A 22,586-nucleotide genomic window follows, 5' to 3' on the forward strand; every position below is an offset into this window, starting at 1 on the left:
CTTTTGATAGTAAAAATTTTCCAACCATAGACGCTATTGATGATGATAGTGATATAGAGTTGGATGATACTGATTATTTTTAGGTTATGTTATTTTAATTATAAGATTTTTTAAATTATTGTTCTTAGATATTTTGACATGTAATGAATTATTATGATTAATTTAAGGTTATGTTATTTTTATTTTACTTATATATGTGAAGACCCGATTTTGGTCATGGAGATGGACACTAGTGGATACTATACTATGTTGTAATGGTATGGTTACCATTCATCTAGCTATGGTCTTTCATCTAGCCATGACCCTTCACCTAGCCTCTTAATGGATGACCCTTCACCTAGCCATGGCCTTTCATCTAACCATGATCCTTCACCTAGCCATGACCTTTCATCTAGCCATGACCCTTCACCTAGTCTTTTAATGGATGACCTTCCATCTAGCCATCTCTTCATATGCCTTGACCACCCCTTTCATGACTATAAATAGACAATGCATTGTCTTCCAAAGGCACACTCAAATCCTTTGATCAACACATTGTGAAATTCGTCCAAACCTCAACTATATTTTGTGCAAGTTTCTGCCTAAGTTTTGATCAACACGTGTAAGTTCAAGTATCGTAACGTTTTTGTCTAAAATTGAAGAAGCTTCTGACCAAGTAAGTGAGCTTTTCGTTTTCGATTATAGCTTTGTACGATCTATGTTTTCTTTTCATTATTGATCATTTTATACTGCTCATTTTATTTTTCTGAATTCCAAGATGCACTTTCTAAATTTCAAGATGCACTCTTATGACTCAAGTTAGATATGGTAAAAGGAAATTTTTGAAGATATGCTAAGATGTGGCAAGTTATGACCCTAATGTGGTGGGTAATAATAACCGATATATGACATCACCCCTTAAAAAATATAGATCCGCTACATTAACGATCCCCTAGTGCGGCCCCCACGGATATGGAGGGAGGTACATGTAGTTACACAGATGTTAGGGACATGGTGATAGCCTCACCCCTTAAAGGAATTATATATAGGGGTCTGATCAGTAATACCATGGAAAATAAGATGATTAACAGTGCTATAAGTATATGTTTTTGATTAAGTTATGTTTATGCTATGTTTTATGAATTATGTTCTTGTCATGAATTCTGAATATCTTGTTATATTTTGTATTCTGTCATTCTATATTCAATTGACCCCCACTTACTGAGTGTTTTCCGGAGCACTCACCCCCCTTACTCTCATCCTCAGATAAAGATGAGGAACAAGTCGATAAAGAGGAGCAAGAGATGTTTTGGGATTGGTAATGGAGCCCTATTCAAACAATTCTTCCTTTTAGTTCATGTTATCTTTACTTGTACGCTTCCGCTTATCACTTTTGGATTTTCACTTTGTAAAGACAATATTTCTATTATATTATTACTGGTTTAGTATTCATTATATGTGGCTTGTTGTTTTCGAATATTTATACTTGCAAGCAACGCCAGTTTCAGTACGCCTAGGTTTTGCGGCGTGACAATATAAGTATATTTTGTTTTTTTTAATTTAAAAATTAACGTGCACGAAAAGCTTGTGCTATGCGCGTCGCTATTCATGCTGGATGACAAGACAAAAACACTATAAACCAATGTTACGCGATTTAAAACACTAGTTTTCCACTTCCAAAAGATTTCTAGAAAAGAGAAAAACACTAGTGCTCAGAACTTTGTGCTAATGTGAGATTTCAACGGTTGGGTCACTCTAATGAAATTGTCCACCCAAATATCAAACCAGATCGAAAGGTAACCCAAGTAATTTTATAACTTTTACCTAGTAGAATTTTGTACAGATTTGGTAAATTTGAAAAAGCATAAGAGTTATGGAACTGGTTGATCAAGCTTCACGAGGATTTATCGAAGTTGGATGATCAAGTTGAGCCCGAGTCTAAACCATCAAGGGCAAGGAACATAATCCTAACCAGGATTCGAAAGGTATAAATTTAATTCTAAAATTTAAATTTCACATAACATGTTTTAAATGTAAGGTAAGATAACACTATAAAAATAAATGTCTTAATTATGAGACTCTGTACAATCAGCGATAAAAAAGGAATCAATACAAGGAACTCAGAAAAGCAAGGATCGTGTGGTATGCTTCAAGTGCAAAAGGATAGGAATCGATGCCCACGAAGAAAATTCAAGAATCTAGGATGAACGATGGAAGTTAGTAAGCTTATCCAATATTTACGATGCAGGCTACTTAGGCTACATTTGGTAGGGTGTAATCTGTCTTGTAATGTAATCAGGATTACATTATAAAGTTGATTATTTTGTTTGGTTTAATTTTAAACTTGTAATGTAATGTAATGTAATCTGGATTACAAAAGGTAGTGAAGTTTTGTAATCTGGATTACAAAACAAATACTATGTAATCCGATTACATGAGATCACCATTTAACCAAAATTTAAATGTCAAATATACCCCTAGTCCACCGCGGCCGTCGCTCGCCGCCACCTGCCGCCGGCGACCACTGCCGGTTGTCGCCGACGACCACCGCCGACCGTCGCCGGAGACCACCGTCGGCGACCACCACCGGCCGCCGCCGCCGACCACCGCCGGCCGTCGCCGGCGACCACCGCCGGCCACCCCCGCCGCCTACGACCACCGCCGCCCACCCCTGCCGGCCGCCGACGACCACCGTGCCCATCATCGCCGCCGCCGACGACGGTTGTCGTTGTCGCCGGTTGTCAGCGACCGCTGATCGTCGCCGGTCGTCGTCGGAGGCTAACGGCGACGGTCATTGGTTGCCGATGGCGGCGGTCGGCGGAGGAGGCTAACGGCGACGGCCATTGGTTGCTGCAAACTCCGGTAGAGGTGCGGCGGTCGTCGGTAGAAGTCGCAAGATATTTTTGTCATTTAATAATATTACGAATTACATTGCTTATAAAAAATAATAGATATCAAACAAAAGAATGTAATCATCCTTGTAATCAAAGATTACATATATTACATTATCAAATGTAGTAATGTAATTAATATTACATTACATTACAAATTTGATTACATTACAAGTTACATTACACCCAACCAAACGTAGCCTTATTGTTCTTTTAGTTTAGATCTTTTTGACACATTTAGATATGCATGATAATAATTTAATTAATTCAAATTTAGTTTAAAAAATAATTAATTTGAAATTAATTAAAAAGATAAAATTAATTTGAATAATTTAAATAATAAGATAAAACAATTAATCAAGACTTTAATCAAGTTAACTATGACTTTAATGAAGTTGACACAAACCTTTGTCAGATTTAATCAAAATATTGATCTAACTAATCAAAAGATTAATCTGAAAGATAAACCAATTAATTCAAATTTAATTAATTAAAATAATCTTAAATTGAATCATTCAAATTTAATTAATCAATATAATTTTGAATCGTGAATTCAAATTTAATTAATTCAAATTTAATCAAGATGATAAGAATTTTTTCAAATCTGTAGAAAAATATTCTTCAAAATTTAAATCATAAAAAACAATTTAAAAAATTTAAAAATCTAGAAAAAAAAGTTTTCAAAATCTAAGAACTTTAAGAATCAAATTTCAAAAATACGAATTCAATTTTTTTTTAAAAAAAAATCAACTTACAAAAATAAGAATTTTTAAAAATCAGAAAAGATGTTTACAAATTTTAAAAACAATAATTTTAATATTAAAAATAAAAATTTTAATTTTTAAAATTAAAAAAAAATCAATTTTTAACTTTTAAAAATAAAAAAAATTCGGATTTAAATTTAAAAAATTATAAAAATCAGTTTTAAAAAATTATAAGTTCAAAAAATCAATTTTTAAAGGTTTAAATTTCAAAAGATAAGTTTTTAAACTAAAAAAATACAAGTTTTAGAAAATTTTAAAAACAAAATAATATTTTACAAAATAATATTGATAAAGTAGAAAAGGTTATTTGTAATCTATCTAAAATTCAAAGTTTAGACTTATTACAAGTCTAAAATAAATCTAGAACTTAAAATTCATAAACCAAGTTACAATTAAGTATTATTTAATTATGCAATAATCAATAAAATCCCACAAACATTAATAATTAAAATGTGAAAAAATGAATTGAGACATTCGAAGTTAACATGAAATGTATCAAATTAAAAATTTAATACATCAATAGACATCAATATTTTAAATGTTTGATTGTTATGACTTGCTTGATGTGTTATACATGTTCAACTTGTTATGCTCATGTATACTTAAGTAGTGGTAATGTGTCATGTTTCACATACCATGCATTCTATCCATTCTTTTAATTGCTATTTTAGAACGGATAGATAGGGCAAATATAGGACAAATGAGTTAAATCTTAAACAACAATATTAGAGAGGGTTAAGATGATAGTTAATTAAGGAAGCTCTGTTGATGCATGTCTAGGCTAAATAATGAGCATTCTATCTGGTGCAATTGATTTTGTGAATTTAACTAGAGCAACCTCAATCTAATCTGAACTAGTTAGATCAAGACTTAGTATTGAATTCCTTGGGTTGGATGTTTTGGAAAAGTTTTATTTTAGGTACGTTGTTACTTTAATGATGTTTATTTTGATTCACCACAATTGGAAGCTTATTCTAAAAATATTATTTAGTGGACTCAAAATTAAATTTGAATCTAATACTAAATCAAACTTCCTTAGACAAATAACTTAATCAAATCAAAATTAAAAAACTCATGTCACAAAATATATAGGATTACTGTGTTTGTATATTGTGACACATAGAATGAGTGAGATATTAGAAAAACTTAAATTAAAAATAATCATCACTTAGATTCTAAATCCATAGGTCAACATAATCTCTTAAATCCTTAAACACTTACGTATGCCTTCCTTTCGGTTAACATGGATATCCTAAGGGGGTTGTCAAGTTAAGAGGGGGACTCTCTTGAAAGACCAAGTTTTTAAATGAATTTTTCAAAATTAAGTGTTGAAATGAATTTATAAAAATTATTTGGAAAATTTTGAAAAAATAATTTTGAAAACAATTTTAAAAAGATGCTTTCGACATATTTGTTTTCTTCCCTTTCAAAATATCCTTCTCTTTTAAAATCTTCTAAGCTACACTCACATTTAAAAATGTCTCTCTTTTTGAAAAAAAATACGTGAAAATTTTGAAAAATACTTTTCAATATTTCTTTTCCAAGAGAATTTGAAACTACGCTTCAAAAATCTTGCCTTACAAAATTTTCAAATATTTTTGCTAAATATTTATCAATTCATTTTGAAATAGATACTTGTGAAAATAATTTTTGAAATTTTCAAAATGACTTTTAAAAAGAAATGATCTTTCAAGCAGGGGGAAGAGTTAGTTTTTGACTATGGAAAATCTTATTATTTGTGAAACACCTAAGGAGGTCCTTAGGAGTTTAAATCTATTTGATGTATGCTAAAGGGAAGAAAAATGATGTTAACCTAAATTCTCTAATTTGGCATAAGACTTAAACATATGGTTAAATATCAAAAGAGAAAGATTGTTAGTGTAATCGACCTTCAAGATTTTAAATGTTTGTTTAAACAATATGTTTAAGGGAATTTAGTCAAGGGTAGCCAAATAATTTGATCATCAAGATTGATCAAATTAAGTGTAGAGTCCAAATAAAGTCAATGTTGACTTAAATCTTAGGAGTGAGTGAGAAGTCCAAGTAGAACCAAATACTTAGTAGGTTGGTGAAAATACATAGTAGGATTAGGTGGTGGGACTAGGCAAAGTGAAGACTTGGTTGGGCATTAGATAGTAGACATTCTAGCGGGGTTACACAGTGGAAGTTCTAGTTGGGAAAGTAGATAATGAAAGTCCTAGTTGAGAACTAAATAATGGAAGTTCTAATGAGGTTGGCGGCGGAAGATCTGGTTGGAAACTAGGTAAACCTAGTTAGGAATTAGGTTAAGTCCAAGGTGGGTTAGTTAGGAGCTGAACATTTGGTAAAGAGAGAAGTCTTGGAATAGTAAGCTCCAAGTAAATGAACCTAATAGGTTAAGTAAATCAAATACTAGATTTTGCATGTTTTACTTGTTATTTGCTTTTTGTTTTACAAAAATAACAACTGGACGAAGGTTTAGGCTGGATCAGTTAAGAATTGGTCTAGGTCGCCGGACTCATGTTTCGATTGATCAAAAGATATTCTAGTCGACCAAACGTTATTCCAGTTGACCAAAAGTGTAAGGTTCCACTAGTATCACATGTTTAAATTTGGAATTTAAATTTGGATGTATTTTAGGAGGAAGATAATTTAGCGGCAATAAATAATAATAAAATAAAATATAAAATAATAACCATTCATTAAATAATTATGAGTTCGTAGAAATTTTTAGGGAATAAATTCAATTAATCTAAGATTGGACTTTAATTACTCACAGTATATAAGGCCATCTGCAACACTGCGTTCATATTGCGTTATAACATCACTGTGGAATTAATGTACCGTTGTGGAGTGTGCCTCGACGTTCATTCACTTGAACGCGTTCAAGCATGCATGGGGTGGGCCATGGCTGGCCCACCCCATGTGTGTGTATATATATATATATATATTATTTATTAAAAAAATATAAATTTTAAAATTAAATAAAACGGTTAGTTTTTTAACGGTTAGTTCAAAATTTCATCTATAAATATCCATCAATATGTACACATATTTTCATTCCAACTCACTACTCTTTCAATTCTACTCTCTAAATATTCTCCCCATCTATTTTTTTAAGGTCATACCATCTTATTTTCTATCCGAAATGGATGAAAATAATAGGGTATTTTTTTTACAAATTTCTTGAATTCTACAAACAACTCGCAAGAATATTCATCTTCCCCAAATCCACAAATTTCACCAAATTATCAATACCCACATCCATTTCCAAATATGTTGTTTCCTCCACAAAATCTTCAAAATTTCCAAGGTTTTAGAAATTCTATTAATCATTTAAATTATGCCCCTCGAGGTCCATATCAATCGCTTCCAGCAGAATATTGGCAAAACATAAGTCATCCGTATTTCACGTCGTCGATTATTCATGGATATGGTAACTCGCACACAACTGGTATGTCTTTCACTCCTTCGATGTCGAATGAACCTACAACTCCGACTTTTGTCCCAGAGACTCAACTTTTCGACCGTGAATCCCCAATTGAGGTGGTCAAATTAGAAAAAGCAATTTCAAATACTGAGGATACAAGAAAGTGTTCAAGTTGGACAAAGATTGAAGATGAGGTCTTAGCGAAAAGTTTTGTCACTATCAGTGATGATCTAATAATCGACAATGATCAAAAGGTGGATGCTTTTTGGGGACGTGTTGCAAGCTACTACAATGAGAATCTTCCCCTAGGTTCAAACACCAGAAGTGCAAATGTTATACGGTTACATTAACACAATACAATCCAAAAGAAGGTATATCGATTCAACGCAAATTATAATGATGTTTACAGTTCATATCGAAGTGGTCACAGTGACGAAGATATATTGAGGTTTGCGTACGAAAAATATCGATCCGAAAACAATAGCGTTGCATTCAATCTCGAACATGTATGGAGAATTGTCAAAGACCATCCAATGTTTACTCCACAGTCCGATGATCACTTTATGGCCACAAAAAAGATGAGGACCTCAGAGTCAGGAGCAAGCAACACCTCCTCCCACCAAAATGTGAGTATAGACCTGGATGATGAAGATACTCGTCTAATGGGACAAAAGGCAACAAAAAAAAAAGGAAAAGACAAAGTAAAATCGACTATGGAGGATCTAGCAGTAAACTACAATAATATTATCACAAAATTCACTGAGTACACAAGCGTGAAGAAGTCTGAAGTCGATTTGAAACAAAAACAACTCAAAATAGAGGAGATTAAGGCAAAAGTTGCCTTGTCCAAATCTGAAGCTAAGAATCGTCGCTTGAAGTTGAAGGAATACGAAATATTGAACAAAGACACCTCACAGATGGCAAAGGAGCAGCTTATTATACATGAATATCTATGCCAGGATATTAGGTCGAGATGGAATATCTAAATTATTTACTCAACGTTCATTTTCCAATATTATTATATTTTCGAGTGATTGTAATTTTTAATTATTGTATTTCTCATTTCGATTAATATGATTTTTAATTATTATAATTTTGTAAAATAGTCGTTATGAACTAGCCTTGGAAACTAGCTGTTGGAAATTAGCCATTGCAAACTAGGCATTACAAACTAACCGTTGCAAACTAATCGTTGCAAATTAGTTGTTGCAATGCAACGTTGCAAACTAGTCATTGCAAACTAGCCGTTGCATGAGAAAAATAATATATATAGACATATTGTGCTACGAGATTTTCATTTGACTATCATACAATTTCTCAAACACATATACTAAAACGTGTTTCCTCCAAAAATGTCTCATTCTACAAGCAGCTCTAGCTCAAGTTTCAGCTCGACAAGCGAAGACGAAGTCCATGTTGAAATCGATGAGCAAACTTATGATCCGGGTGACGAACTGATATTATTGGTTCTTCAACAACACCAACAACTTATGGAAGCATATCAGAGGAGGGACACACGTAGAAGAAGGTTCGTCCAAAGAAATCGTGAAGCTAGGCATGAGAGGCTCGTCAATGATTATTTCTCTATAAACCCGGTGTATCACGATGAAATATTTCGAAGACGATTTCGAATGCGAAGAGAGTTATTCCTCCGCATAGTGAATGCATTAGAGAATCATTTAGCATTTTTTCAACATAGGGACGATGCTATGCAAAGAAAAGTGTTGTCACCACTACAAAAATGCACTGCTGCGATTCGTAACTGGCTTACGGAGTCCCCGCCGATCATCTTGACGAGTACCTATGTATGAGTGAATCAACTGCCATCAGATGTCTTTTAAAGTTTTACGAATACATGGTTGAAATATTTGGTGATAGGTACTTGAGAAGGCCAAATTCTGATGATATTCAACGTCTTCTTTAAATGCATGATGAGAGGCATGACTTCCCTGACATGTTAGATAGCCTTGATTGTATGCACTGGAAATAGAAAAATTGTTCAGTTGCTTGCAAAGGTCAATTTACAAGGGGACATGGGTCACCAACAATCGTACTTGAAGCGGTCGCGTCTCATGACTTGTGGATATGACATGCATTCTTTAGGGTCGTCGATTCACATAAGGATATTAACGTGTTATATAAATCTCCCATATTCAACAACGTCTTGCAAGGAAATATGTCGGAACTTAATTTCACAGTGAACGATACTACATATACGAAGGGCTATTATCTAACAGATGGAATATATCCCGAGTGAGCTACTTTTGTTAAGGCTTTTCCTTGCCCGGAGGATCCCAAGAGGAAGTTGTTTAAGGAAAGACATGTTTGCAAGAAAAGATGTCGAACGGGCATTTGGGGTGCTCCAATCTCGATGGACAATTGTCAGAGATCCAGCTCATTATTGGTATAGAAAAAAGTTAAAACGAATCATGTTAGCATGCATTATTTCGCATAATATGATTATTGAGGATGAGGGAGATCACGTGACAAATCGGTACAACGATGAAGGTGACGAACCCACACAACTTATCCATGGCTCAAACCGAGGATTTCAGGATTATCTTCGAACAAATTCTGAGCTATGTGACACTCAAGTTCATCACCAACTTCGTGCCGACTTAGTTGAGCATATCTGGGGACAATACAACAATAATCCATGAATTATTATTTCATATATTATTTTTAATTTCATAATAGTATGATTTATTTAAGTTATTGTTGCATTTCAATTTCATAATTAGATGGTAATTTAAAATAAATTTCATTTTCCCAACTTTGTAATTTTAGTCGCTCAGTTATAATTTCGTTTTCCCAACTTTATAATTTTAGTCGCTCAATTGTAATTTCATTTTTCTAACTTTATAATTTCGTTTTCCCAAAATTATAATTTCATTTTCTCACAAACATCTATTTTATTTAATAAATATAATAAAAAAATTAATATTATTTTTGAAAAAATAATAAAATTATATTTTTAAAGGTAAGATTAATAATAATAATAAGTTAAATATTTTAAAATATATTTATTTAATATGATATAATTTTAAGATAATTGAGTGGATTGTTAGAGTAGTGTTAATATTAAAAGCAATGTGGATGAAAGAAGAATGTTATTATAATGAGTATGTGGTAGTGAAGGTGGTGGGTGTTATAACGTTGGAGCATTGTGGATGGCTAAGCCTGAATCTAATTCCCATTTATTTCCTCCCATCCCCTACTTCCCGATTTCCTCTTCTCCTCTCCTCTCCGCCGCACAACTCAAACCCTTCACCGTGCTCGAACCTCGGCCGGCCGGTGTCGCCACGCCCGAGATCTCCTCGGTGAACATCGCCACAGGTCGTGGGTTACTGTGACTATCCTTCACCGCCAGCGCGTCATCCCGTGGGCTAAAACTCCTATCAACGGCACAAAAAGGATAAAGGCAAGTAGTTCCTTCTAGTAGATATGAATGGGTGTGGTTCTGGTATGGTTGCGAGATGAATCGGGGACTATTCCTGTTAGGGCACCGCGGTTTATATCTTCTATCTCGTTTCCTCTTATTTCTGCTGCGAAATTGGGTGAGGTGTTTCGGTTTTGATGGTTTCATGACTTCCTTGTGATGGGATTTGTTTTCATTGAATCGGTTTTGGGTGTTGCAGGCGTGGTGTTGTTGATTCCTACATTGCCACTGTGAAGTTCCCTTACATTGCTTGCTGGTCGGGTTTTGGTAGGTAGAGATTCGGATTGGTTGAGATATCTTTTTCCTCAAACTTGCTGTGAATTGAGGATTATAGCTTTCGAAATCGTGTGGGATTTGAGATTTGATTGTGAAGTTTTCTGGTCTTCGGAATGGTTTCAGTTTGCTGAATCGAACAAGATTTGATGCTTGGGTTGTGAGGTGTTTTGTTTTTGTGTTGGTTTCAGCAGGCTGGGAAAATTGGAGTTGTTTGCTCTGCTTGAACCTTTCTTTGATTTAGTGTGGGATAGATTTAATAGAATCGAAACTTGTGATGCTTAAGTAATTGCTTTTTCATTATGTACTTAAGTTGTTCAGATTTATTATGCATTGCTTGCAATTCCAACTAGATCATTTCGTAAATGATAGTATACGAACAGTGTATAAATCTTTTACGTGTTGAGATATGTTTAAATCATATTTTCTCTAAATAGTTAACTAGATAAATATGTGCATGAGTGGTAACAGGATGGATGGATGAGCTCCGTGGAAGACCTTTCCTACTATAAAAGATAAAGAAATGTAAATGGCTATGGATAAATGATTCATGTTCTCCTCAGAGATACCTCTCAATGGATCATGAATAAGGACTGAAAAAATATGTGCTCTAGTAAAGGTTGCCACAATTGCATCATGTTATTTCCCATTATATTATGTTGATGTTCAGTTGTGATTTGCTACATGTTACTATGTGGAAATCTGTTATAAAATTGCCTCTTGAAATTTTCCAGTATGCCAGGTTGATGTTCGGATTCTGTTTTTATGAAATTGCCACTTGTAATCTTACAATTTGCCATGTTGAGATTCAGTTGTAGACTGCTTCTTGCATAATATGTTGAAGTTATGTCTCATGAATTGCCTCGTATGATTTCTCCAATAGGCTATGTTATTGTTCTGTTGTGAAAATTGCAACTTGTTTACTATGTGGAGGTTCTGCTCTTCATATTTTTAATATGTTAAGTTCTTGTATGTTATGTTGAAGTTTTATTTTTATGCATGACCATATTTGATGCTATCTGTACATAACTCTACTTAGTCTTGCTCAAATGGACTCGAAGTAGACACAGACTCCGTATTCCCAAACTGATTTTGTTTTGCTACGCCTAACTCTATATCTACTTGTGGAATTTACTTGCTGAGCCATTGTCTCACAACATAAATGATGCAGGTGGGGATAATGGCACCAAGAATGTGGTAGGGGTCGAGGAGGTGGAGTAACTGAGGAGGAGAGATGAAATGCATAGCATATTGTCCGGAAAATTCTAGAGCACGTTATACCCTTCAGTCTTTCGATTTGTCATGTATGAGTTGAAGAAGAATGGTTGATTGTTTCCTTGGCATGAGTTCATAATTTTGTTTACTTGTATTTGGATATATTCGGAATTGAGGTAAATGCAGTTGCAAGTTTTCCTTCTTCAATAGTATTATGGGTATGTCCAGTTGTGGTGTCACGAGTAAGGAGTATAGGCCGTTTCAAAAAGTTTGGTCGACCAAAAGTCAATGTGATCACTGATCAGGCTTGCACAAGTCAGTCCACGGATAAGTTTTGACTGACCTCTAGGCGATCGGAGGGTGCTCCAGTTGATTGAAATGTCAAAACTTATCCTGAAGAGGATCAAATTTCTAGCTAAGTCAATGGAGGTTCAGTCAACTAGAAGAGTGTTCATCAAGCTCTATAAAAGCGAGTCAAGGCAGCATCTTTCAGTAACACCTGTAAACAAGATCCTTCATTTCGTGTTCCAAAAAAGAGCTCAAGTCCTACTTGTATGACTCGAGAAGTACTAAAAGTGTCACGACACTTAAGGCTTCAGATCAAGATCAATGAGTTGGTTTGTTTGTTTTTATTTCTATTATTACTATTTTATTTGTGCCTTGCAAATTTTGCAAAGAGGTTTTCAGGCTTCGAAAGATTTCCAGACAGGAGAAAAACACTAGTGCTCAAGTTGAGACAGTCTTTGATGTAGCACCCCAGGGTGTCTTTTCTTATATTGTTCCTTAAGTTATTAGTGTTGAATTGCTTATTATGTTATTGCAAAAAGGTGAAATTCATCACCTTGGAGCCTCCCATGATTGCTCTACGCCATTGGAAATTGGAAGAGAGTATATCAAGTATCGAATAAGTCCCCATGTGGGAGAGTATTTTTCACAGGCTTCGCCGGGATTCGACTCTTGCTTAATGTTATAAATCTGTCACATGGTTACCGGCTTGGCTATGCCCTAGGCATGAATTACCCTATCGATCCTGAGATTATTATACATCATTCCATTCCTTGAGAGATAATCTTAGTTGCCCTATACTACACTAGTTAGGGGGTTCAATATTAATTTGAATTGCCCTCCATATTACGATGACATACGAGTGTTATTAGTTCTCTTCTGGATATACAATTTAATGACTTTAGATAAAATGTATAAAATTTTTATAAGCCTAAATAAAGGACCATCTATTACATAAATCTCCTGCTAGTGTGAGATATTGGGAAAGAGTTGAACCATATTGAATTTATTTACACAACCTTATGTTATATTTTGTAAGAGACTATTTTCACAACTTGAACCCGTATTCAATATCATATGACAATAATTTTATCATTGCATCAAGACTCTCCTTCTTATATAAGCCTAAATAACCTTGGAAAATGCCCCCACGCAGGTGCCCAATTGGTTAGAGGATAATAGATTTGTTATAATGAGATATAGATCGATTCCTGATGAGTGTATGTCCTCGGATAAAAACTCTTTCCACCCATAGTCACTTGACGATCGACTATAAACTGATCTTACGATTTACTTTCCTTCACATAACATAAGGATGAGTGAGAGACGTCTGAGGGGACTGTAATTATCTTTTTTTTGCTACAACTAAATAACCTTTGAAAAATTTACATTTCTATTAAATGAAAATACTTTGCAAATAAACCATAAACCCTAGATAGTATCTCACGTAAGAGAATTCATGTATGAGATGGAAAACCTACATATCAAAGCATTTGCAAATGGTCTTTCGAAAATCTCAATTGCGTGCCGCAAGCAGTCTTATCTCCAAACTTTATTAGCTCTCGAAGTTCACTGATATAATTTTTTTTTCTTTTGCATCAAAAAAGTGAAGGTATAATCTTAACGGTCCCTCCAAGCAGCAGGGATCTTCTGGTCCACAAATTACGGATCAAGAAATGGTCTACTGATCTGGACCTTTGATTTGGATGGACCCATCTTTAAATAGGTGGAGTTCATTTAAATCAAAGGTCCACATGTAGTGGACCATCTCTTGATCCGTAATTTACGGATCAAATGATCTGCTCTCCCCTCCAAGATGATTTTCCATATTCTTTAAAAAAGAATAAATTATAGAATATATTTATCCTAATACAATAATTTTTTACATGAAAAAAATCAAATATCCATCGTGATTTTTTTGCATGCACTTAGAATTAACATGGAGGCCTATTATATCAAATATTTATACCGGTATATATATTTTTTCTCTTCCATGGGACAGCGGTAAATATTGGTCTAAACTTTTCTTTCAAGGCACACCATCTTAGGTGACGTTTGATTAGCTTGAATACTTCGGATGGAACATTTCAGAGAAAATGCGAAAGAATGATTTTAAGAATATTTCTTAATTTTCTATTTTTTTTAAAAAATGAAATTAAAATAATTTTGTTAGCTGGTTTCCCTCCTTGTTCTCCCCCAGTTCCGAGAGAATTTCCAGTCCTCAACCCTAACCTAACCTCCCCCCTATGGATTCGAAGGAAGAGAGAGAGAGGGAGCTTCCCAGTGCCGGTGAGCTCGACGAGGAGACAATCGCGCGAAAGAAGTCTCGCCGGGTGAGCTTCGCCGATATCACAGCCGTCCATGTCTTCGATAGAGACGAGGACTACGAAACCCCTCCAGAATCGACACAGGGATCCTCCAAAGGTGGAGCAGACAAGGAGACAGCAGGCCTCTCTGACAGAGGTGATTCGAGTGGGTCCCTGCACGTGGAGGACGGAGAACAAAATGGCGATGACGACGAGGAAGAGGAGGGAGATCAAGAGCTGTTTGTGAGGGACATGGATTCTTCATCGCCTGGAAGTGCCGTTGGGTCCATGACCTCTAATGATGGTAATGTCTCAGGCCATTGCCGTAAGGTTTTGTTTTCCACTTTCTTTCTTCAGCAAACAGCCGAATCCAAGATGTATTTCATCTCGGAGGGAGAAATGATTTATAGGTAGATGGTTTCCTGAATGGATTAAACAAAAAGACGACAATACATATGAAGCTGTAGAAAGAGGAGTACTCTTGCCAGCTAGAAACCATAACGAAATGGTAAAATCTCACTAGGTAGGAGTGCTTCAATTCTATTAATCTGCTAGCGTCCCTGGATTGTAATCGAAGACTAATTGATTTTAAAGGCACCGCATGCACCATGTACAGACAATTGACAGTTTTATTTACCTTTCTTTGTTTTACAGCCGATAGCAATCATCCTGTTCTGGTAGTAGATAGGAGAAAGTAGGCCAGCCGTTAGTGAGTAAAATTGCTTAGCTAAACATAATGTGGAAGTTGTAGTGGGTGAAGAGGCGAACTACTGTCTGCAGTTCTGAGAAATATGGGGTGCGAATGGAGTTCTTGATGATGCTTTGTCTTGTAAATGTGCTTTTGTTGAGTTCCATTTAAACATAGAATTCAGTAGAAGAGTCTCAAACTCAGTGATACATAAGGTACTTTTGTCATAATTTAACATCAAAATCTTTTGATGGTGTATGCTAGCCAACCAGTCATTTTCTAGTGTGACATGAACTTGGACGATTTTTGATAAAGATTGTATGCCAGATGAGTAGCAAAGAGCATCAGGTTTGTAGCTACTCTCTGGAGACCGGTTGACTGGTGTAGTTTCACTGGGACATTGACAGAGGATAACTGATATGCCACAATTCTAGCTACAGGAGTGCCCCACTTTTACTATCTCGTTAAGGAAGATAGGATTAAATGTCTAACCTTTTCTTGATTTTAGACAAAGAGGCAGCATTTGGATTTTGGAATAATGATTTCCTATGAAAATAGTTGCTCAACCTCAATAGATTTCCAACATATATTATGGCTTGATATTTATTTCCATCATCAACTTCCTAGATCAGAAAGATTGTGTCTGTTGGTATTTGGATTCACAATCCTCTATTTTACATTTTCAATTAGCGTTCTTGATTCAAGGGTAATGTAGGAAAAGACAATAGATATGAAATTTTAATGAAACTGGTCAAAATGGACCTATGAGTTAATGAAATCTTAAATCAAGTATTTATGCCAACAAGAGAACCAGTTAAGCCATCCTACATATGATAGGAGAAGAATTGCTGTAGGATTAGAAAATTAGCGGCCTCACATCACATGATCAACAAATAGTTGGTAAAGCAGGGCTCATATGACATGTTGGAGAGTGGATATGGTGAGTGGGTAGGTAAATGGTGCAGTCCAAGTGGGCTAACTTTGTAATTTGTATGATCCCTATGAACGTCTCTGCATTGAAGATCACATTTCTGGTGAATATAGATTATCCTTGTGTTTAACAAATGTGATTTGGCTCTATTTCTTGACAAGACTAGGAGTTCAATAACTCTACGATGCAACAAATACAACTTGAAGCATCATGATGCTACATAAACACACAACATTATAGTCACATGCTGCATCCCTTATGCCATCCTCTTCAATCTACACTTCGTCTTTGAGCTTGACTACTGTTAGGTGAATATGAATGAATAATAACCATACATAATAACCATACATGTATTTTCCATCTAGTCTTTATTGTCACTTTGAATTCCCTCACTAAGCTTGGAGGATTTGCAGTATGTATTTGCAAAAACCTTGTGCTCTTCATGGATTAATTATTAAATTGATAGTCATGTAAATTTTATAAATGTATATTAAAAAGTCTGTGGATTTAGCTAACCAAGTATTAAGAGGAAATAAAGTCAAAATATGTCTCAAGGACAATTGGGAAAAGGAAAATATGAATTGGTTTACCTATTAAAGTGGTGATAATTAGGCTACACTAGGCAAGACAAAGGACCAACTTCTCTATCAAGCGGGTGAACACACTGCTGAAGTCGATCATCTTATCGACCAATAGTGATTCTGATGGTTGTCTCCTCTTCACTAGTATCCATTTTCCAATTGATTCTTGTGATCTCCCTCTTTATATAGGAGTATTTGTAACCTTAATTCAATGGCATCATGTTACATGGAATCATGTACAAAACCCTCACGCTCTCTCAAATTCTCCTACCAAATACCAAAAATACTCAACCAAGTGACACTATAGTTCTCATGTTGTGACGTTGTGACACTATAATTATCTTTGACTAAATTTTCTTGTTCTTTAGAGGAAGACCTTACAAACCTAAATACTTGATAGAATTCATTATAGGAATTTAGCTCCGGATTAAAGGAAGTTGCTGTATCCATTTGTTGCAGTTGGGAAATTAATTGAGTTAATCCCTAGGTAGTCTTGTCTAACTTTGTATGCTATCTTATTGGCATTTTCCACATGCAACCCTATGGTTTGGTATATTCACCAACATAATCTTCACTGTTTACAACTTGTTCCTTGATACATCCCTTAAGCTTGTTTACCAGTTCAAAGATATTATAAAACCTTAGTTTCTTATACATGTATTCAATCATAGGTCCTCTCATAATGTAACCAATCATTAGAACTAACAAATGTAGTAATTCCTTAGCTTGCAACTTCGTCTTAAGAAAATGACAATAAATCTTTATATACATTGTCCTCTCATGGAATAGTAGATTGGAAGAAAAATGCATGAGAACTTGGTTATCATAATATAATTTATTGGTCCTCTTAGAGCATTACTAATTAGCTTACATGTAGCTGGAGTCATGGGAACTATGTATTCATCCTTTTCTCTCAAATTTTCCATAACCATCTACTTCTGCTCTTTCACTACATTCTCATATTGCCCTCAAGAGAATATAATTATTTGCTGAGATTGTTTGCTAATGGAGGATACCATGTTCAAGTTTGCATTAGTATATCTACAATTTATTGATGACCCCAATTACAACATAAAAGTTCTTGGAGTATTTTTGACACATTGCAAGATTCTTCCTAATAATCATAACATGAGGCTTGAAGGAATTGACTTATCACATTTATATAGAATGAGAAAATCGCTAACATTGATACCATGCGGAAATGATAAAAAGGTTGAGGGTTGTATTGGGGTTAGACAATCATCGTTAGAATTATTCCATCAACAATCTAGAGTTGCTTAAATTGAATATAATTAGTTCCCTGTACATGATATGAACAAGGAATTTAACCCAAATATTTTGCTAAAATCTTAAATGACATAAGAAAATTAGATTCACCCTAAATAATGCTCATCTTATTTATATGAATAAGATATAATGTAAACTCAAAATAGATTCTTTTAAATAGTATTCAAGTCTTCAAGCTTGATATAATCACAAGTTTAAACTTCACTTGCTTGACACTCATCTTCAATTCATTAGCTCAAACTTAGTATTGTGGAATGGCCTACAATGCACCTACAAATCCAAGATTAGGTTGTTAGTTTGAATTAATTTGAAATTGTTATTAAGCATAAAAATGAGGTGATCGTTATAATCATAATGGAAGAACCAAGATTGTCTAACAATAAAGGATGTTTTTTTGGTTAAATTAAAGAATAACATTTGTTGGAAATTGAAAATTGTATTAACTCAAAACTTATTCATTGGATCCTAACCATTTTTATAGATTGACGATATTACTTATTCTTTGTAATATAATAGGCTTTTCTAATAAAACTCCTACTTATCCCAATAAAAATTCTAACAAAAGAAAAAAACTAAAACACTTTTATAAACTAGCTACGCTATCATATCCCATAATTTATGGTAGTTACTGGATCACATCCATAATTTATGAAATTATAATCCCTTAATTTATGAAATATTTTCAGCCTAATTTGTAGGGATATACGTAGCTACAAAATCATGTGTTTCCACTCTCTTTATGGAGTTGACAAATACATATTTACCATTCCTAGCATCAATACAATACTTTACAACACTGAGCTACTTAACTCTTTAGTAAATATATGTGAAAATTGTCCATGTGTAGATTCGTACGTAGTACAAATCAACTCCTTTTTAATTTCTTTTTGATGAAATGTATTTTTTTTGGACTGCTAGAGGAAGGTGAATAGCTTGTTCTACAACATTAATATTATAAAAGAGTAATGCCAAGGTTTAAAATCTTAACTCATGCCGAGTTTTCGGTCCTGGACCGGAACAATACAGTTTCGATATTGTATCATGTCATGCCGATATAGTTTCGATATGTCTTTAAATTTTAAATATAAATGTATATTAATTTTATTAATATTTGATTATTAAATATGCTTTATATTTTGAGATGTTGAATTTATATTTCAATATTATCTCATAAGATAATGGCTATTAAATTTTTATAAAAATTATTTTAAAAAATAAGTAATTCTCAAAATTCAAAACTAAATTTAAAATTATAAAATCATTTGAAACATTAAAAATAATTATAAAATAATTTGAAATTATTTTTTAAAATGTATTTTTAATTTTAAAAAATTATTTAAAATATTTAAGAATTATATATATATTTTAAAATTTTAGATTATTTTTAATTTATATTTAATTTTAAACATTTTAAATTATTTTATAAAGTATTTATTAATTTTTAAAATTATTTTAAAATTTTGAAATAATTTTTAATATTTTATAACTATTATTAATAATAGTTTATTTATAAAAAATACATATTTAAAAAATAAAAAATTAATTAAACCAAAAAACAAAAAAAAATTGTTGTTGCGGTGACGATATCGTTGCGACACTATGACCCCAGGGAGAGTTTTAGGAATATATAAATTTTATTATAATTTTTTAGTATTTTAAATAATTTTTTATATATTTTAATGGAATAATTCGATTAGGATTTTAAGAAATATGTTTGGCTATCTATTCAAGTTAGAGGTTGATTGGATCCATTAAAAATAATAATAACATAGTTAAAAGATATATAAATATATAAAATTTATTATATATAAAAAAAACTTAAGTTCATTTTATTAGGGTTTAATTAAATCTTTTTGGATTATCCCTATTATAGTTAGGAGTTGATTGAGATAATAAACTTAAGTTCATTTTTTTAATTTCAATTTTAGTTAAAAAAACCTTCGACATTGCGACATCCGATCCGCCCGCGGGGTCATGACGAGCCTTCTGTGGCGACCACAGAGGTTGTATTATGCCTACGAGGCTGCTGCTGGGCCTAGTGCTAGGTCGTGCACGTCGGCGGGTGGAACGAAATGTTTCGGACATTTCGACCTGCTCAACATGATATTTCAATCCTTGAGTAATACACAATAAAATAAAACAAAGAACATGAATGAGAAATGCAAACTAGTGCACATCAAGATTTACGTGGTTTACAACCCCTAGGTTGCTATGTCCACAATCTATGCACACAGAGTCTGCTATTTTTCTTCTCTTCAATTAAGCATGGGAGGCGAACATAAGGATTAAAAGTAAGAATAAATGGAACATTAAAGGCTCTTAAGGATATAGGCTTATTTTCACTTCTTGGATTTATTCTTTCGTAGCCTTGCCCTTTTTTGTAGCCTTCAAGTCTAATCTTGCCATTTGTTAATCTTGCAACCATCAACCGACTAACTGTCACCCATCTTTGACTAATTGTGCCGTTGGAACTTCCATCTTTGACTTTATTTGAATCGGTCGTTGTAGTATAAATTGATTGGTTTGAACCATGACTCATCAGTGCTCACTTGATTTTCAAGATTCCTAAAATGATCTTTAACAAAAGTAGTTCATGTAGAATTGAAAAGTGCGATAGAAGGGGGTTGAATATCGCTCGGCGAAAAATCTTTCTTTTTATGAAAACATGCAGCAGAATAAAAAATTAAGTCTACACATTCGGTTTACTTGGTTCGTAGTCCAACGACTATTACTCTAAGGCTTATGATCCTTCACCACTTTTGAGCGGACAATACACTAAAGTTTTCCTCTCCAAAAACTTTCGGAGAAGGAGCAAAACTCGTACAAAATATGAGGCGAATAACGACAAGCTACTATCACCTTAAATGAATGCAAGCAATATAGAATATACCCACAATCGAAGAAGTAGAAGATGAGCGTAGATTGTCGGAGAGCCTTTCGGTGTCGTAGTAACAACACTTGCACGGTCTGAGCAGGAAGAGTATGAGAAGATGAAAGAATTGATTGTGCAGTCTCGGACCTCGAGACTTCATTTATAATTTTTTTATTGGTCGACCAACCTTCAAAATTTTTTGACTTCACGTCCAAATTCACGGTCTGCCCAAATTGTATCTTCAGCGAAATCAGCCTTAATCGGTACTTGTTCTGTCGACTTAACACCAAGAGCTTCCTTTTGTTGCTCTATCCGATCTGATTTGATCTTTTCTTACCAAATGTGTTTGGTCGATCGATCACATGTTCGGTCGACTGGACTTTGTTATTTCCACCCTCATGTGATTCAATCTTATCTAATCTCTGGTTACCAAATATGATCGGAATCATACTATCGGTCGCCTGAATAAATATTTCCTTCTTCGGCTCAATTCGAATCTGATCTGATCTTTTCACCGGTGATCGGTCTGAATCACTTTGTTTGGTTGACCGAACCTTTTGATCAATCCGAACTTTGTTTTTATGCAAAACAAAGTTAACACAATATAATAATAATGATCCTGCAAAACAGAGTTAGAATTAGATAAATATGCATGCATTAATATGACAATTAGGATTGTCTGATCTTGGCTTAGAAACTTTCGTTGGTTTCTTCAGTTAGATCACCGTCTAAGGTTTGTCTAATCGGGACACGATCTCACCACTCCACTCCAGGAGCTTATCTCAATTTATCCACCTAACATCTAATCCTCTAGATCTGTTTAGACTTTCTCTGGTCCTGTCTAGTGTCTGATTAACCTAATTGACTAAGACTTTTTTGCAATACTGATTTAGCACAATAGATATAAAATCGTAAAGTAAAGCAGTGTTAGCAACATTCATGATTCACTGGTTCGGTTGATCGAAAACTATTAGGTCACACTTATTTGGAGTTTACTCCTTCAAGACTTCTTATCTACCTAACCTTTAGTTAGGGGACTTCTCACCATTGTCAAGCCTTCAGTCATCTTAATCACTTGGACTTGCTAGTCGCTCAATAGACTGCTCACCGCTGCCAAACCTTCAGTCGCCTTGACCACTTGGATTTGCTAGTCACTCGGTAGACTACTCACCACTGCCAAACCTTCAGTCGCCTTGACCACTTGGACTTGCTAGTCACTTGGTAGACTACTCACCACTGCCTAACCTTCAGTTAGGACTTTCCTAACCTCCCGTTGGGACTTCTCCTTGGCTAGGTTAACCTTGACCAAACTCCATTAAATATATTGACAAACAAATATCAAAACTCTAGAGGTTGATTGCACCAACAGTTGATCCACAATAAAGTCTCATTAGGCCACCCTACTTGATCTTCAAGTCTCACAAGACGGTCTTTAACAAAAATTGTTCATATACACCTTGAGCCCATTGCTTCGAATTGTTCCTCTGCATTAGGAGAAGGTTCTTCACATGTTTCTGCTTCTTCACATTAGAAGGTTCCTATTAAGAAAGTCAATCATCAACCTAGTATAATTAACATCTATGTATGCTTCTAGCATCAAATTTTCATCTCTTTTAAAAAGAATACCCCTTCCTTTCCTTACCTCGTGTTTCTTTGAAATACTGTA

At 34.2% G+C, this 22,586-nt stretch overlaps 2 protein-coding genes and 1 long non-coding RNA gene across 5 annotated transcripts in view; all 3 read left to right on the plus strand.

Moving 5' to 3' along the window:
* The first annotated feature begins 7,087 nt into the window (after positions 1–7,087).
* LOC122043317 (glutathione S-transferase T3-like) lies at positions 7,088–8,029 on the plus strand. The gene is made up of 2 exons (XM_042603890.1): positions 7,088–7,383; positions 7,453–8,029. Exons 1-2 carry the CDS (start codon positions 7,088–7,090, stop codon positions 8,027–8,029), a joined length of 873 nt encoding a protein of 290 aa, XP_042459824.1.
* A 2,441-nt stretch (positions 8,030–10,470) lies between these two features.
* On the plus strand, positions 10,471–12,177 carry LOC121984817. Its single transcript, XR_006113002.1, has 3 exons — positions 10,471–10,600; positions 10,682–10,749; positions 11,927–12,177. It is a non-coding gene; the product is annotated as an uncharacterized LOC121984817 (long non-coding RNA).
* Positions 12,178–14,446: 2,269 nt separating this feature from the next.
* Positions 14,447–22,586, plus strand: part of LOC121984826 — a 49,953-nt gene continuing 41,813 nt past the window's right edge. For all 3 annotated transcript variants that reach the window (XM_042537970.1, XM_042537978.1, XM_042537986.1), the window contains exon 1: positions 14,447–14,865. In XM_042537970.1, the coding sequence (XP_042393904.1) occupies positions 14,502–14,865 (364 nt within the window). In that variant the 5' untranslated portion in view covers positions 14,447–14,501. The remainder of the gene's footprint in view (positions 14,866–22,586) is intronic.

Source organism: Zingiber officinale, chromosome 1B (assembly GCF_018446385.1).
Source record: "Zingiber officinale cultivar Zhangliang chromosome 1B, Zo_v1.1, whole genome shotgun sequence".
NCBI lineage: Eukaryota > Viridiplantae > Streptophyta > Magnoliopsida > Zingiberales > Zingiberaceae > Zingiber > Zingiber officinale.

Excerpts from the sequence above, each read along its gene's own strand:
- LOC122043317 (XM_042603890.1), top strand. The coding sequence starts at position 7,088 with ATGTCGAATGAACCTACAACTCCGACTTTTGTCCCAGAGACTCAACTT. Across the intron at positions 7,384-7,452 it reads AGAAGTGCAAATGTTATACG|TTCATATCGAAGTGGTCACA; the intron begins GTTACATTAACA and ends TGATGTTTACAG.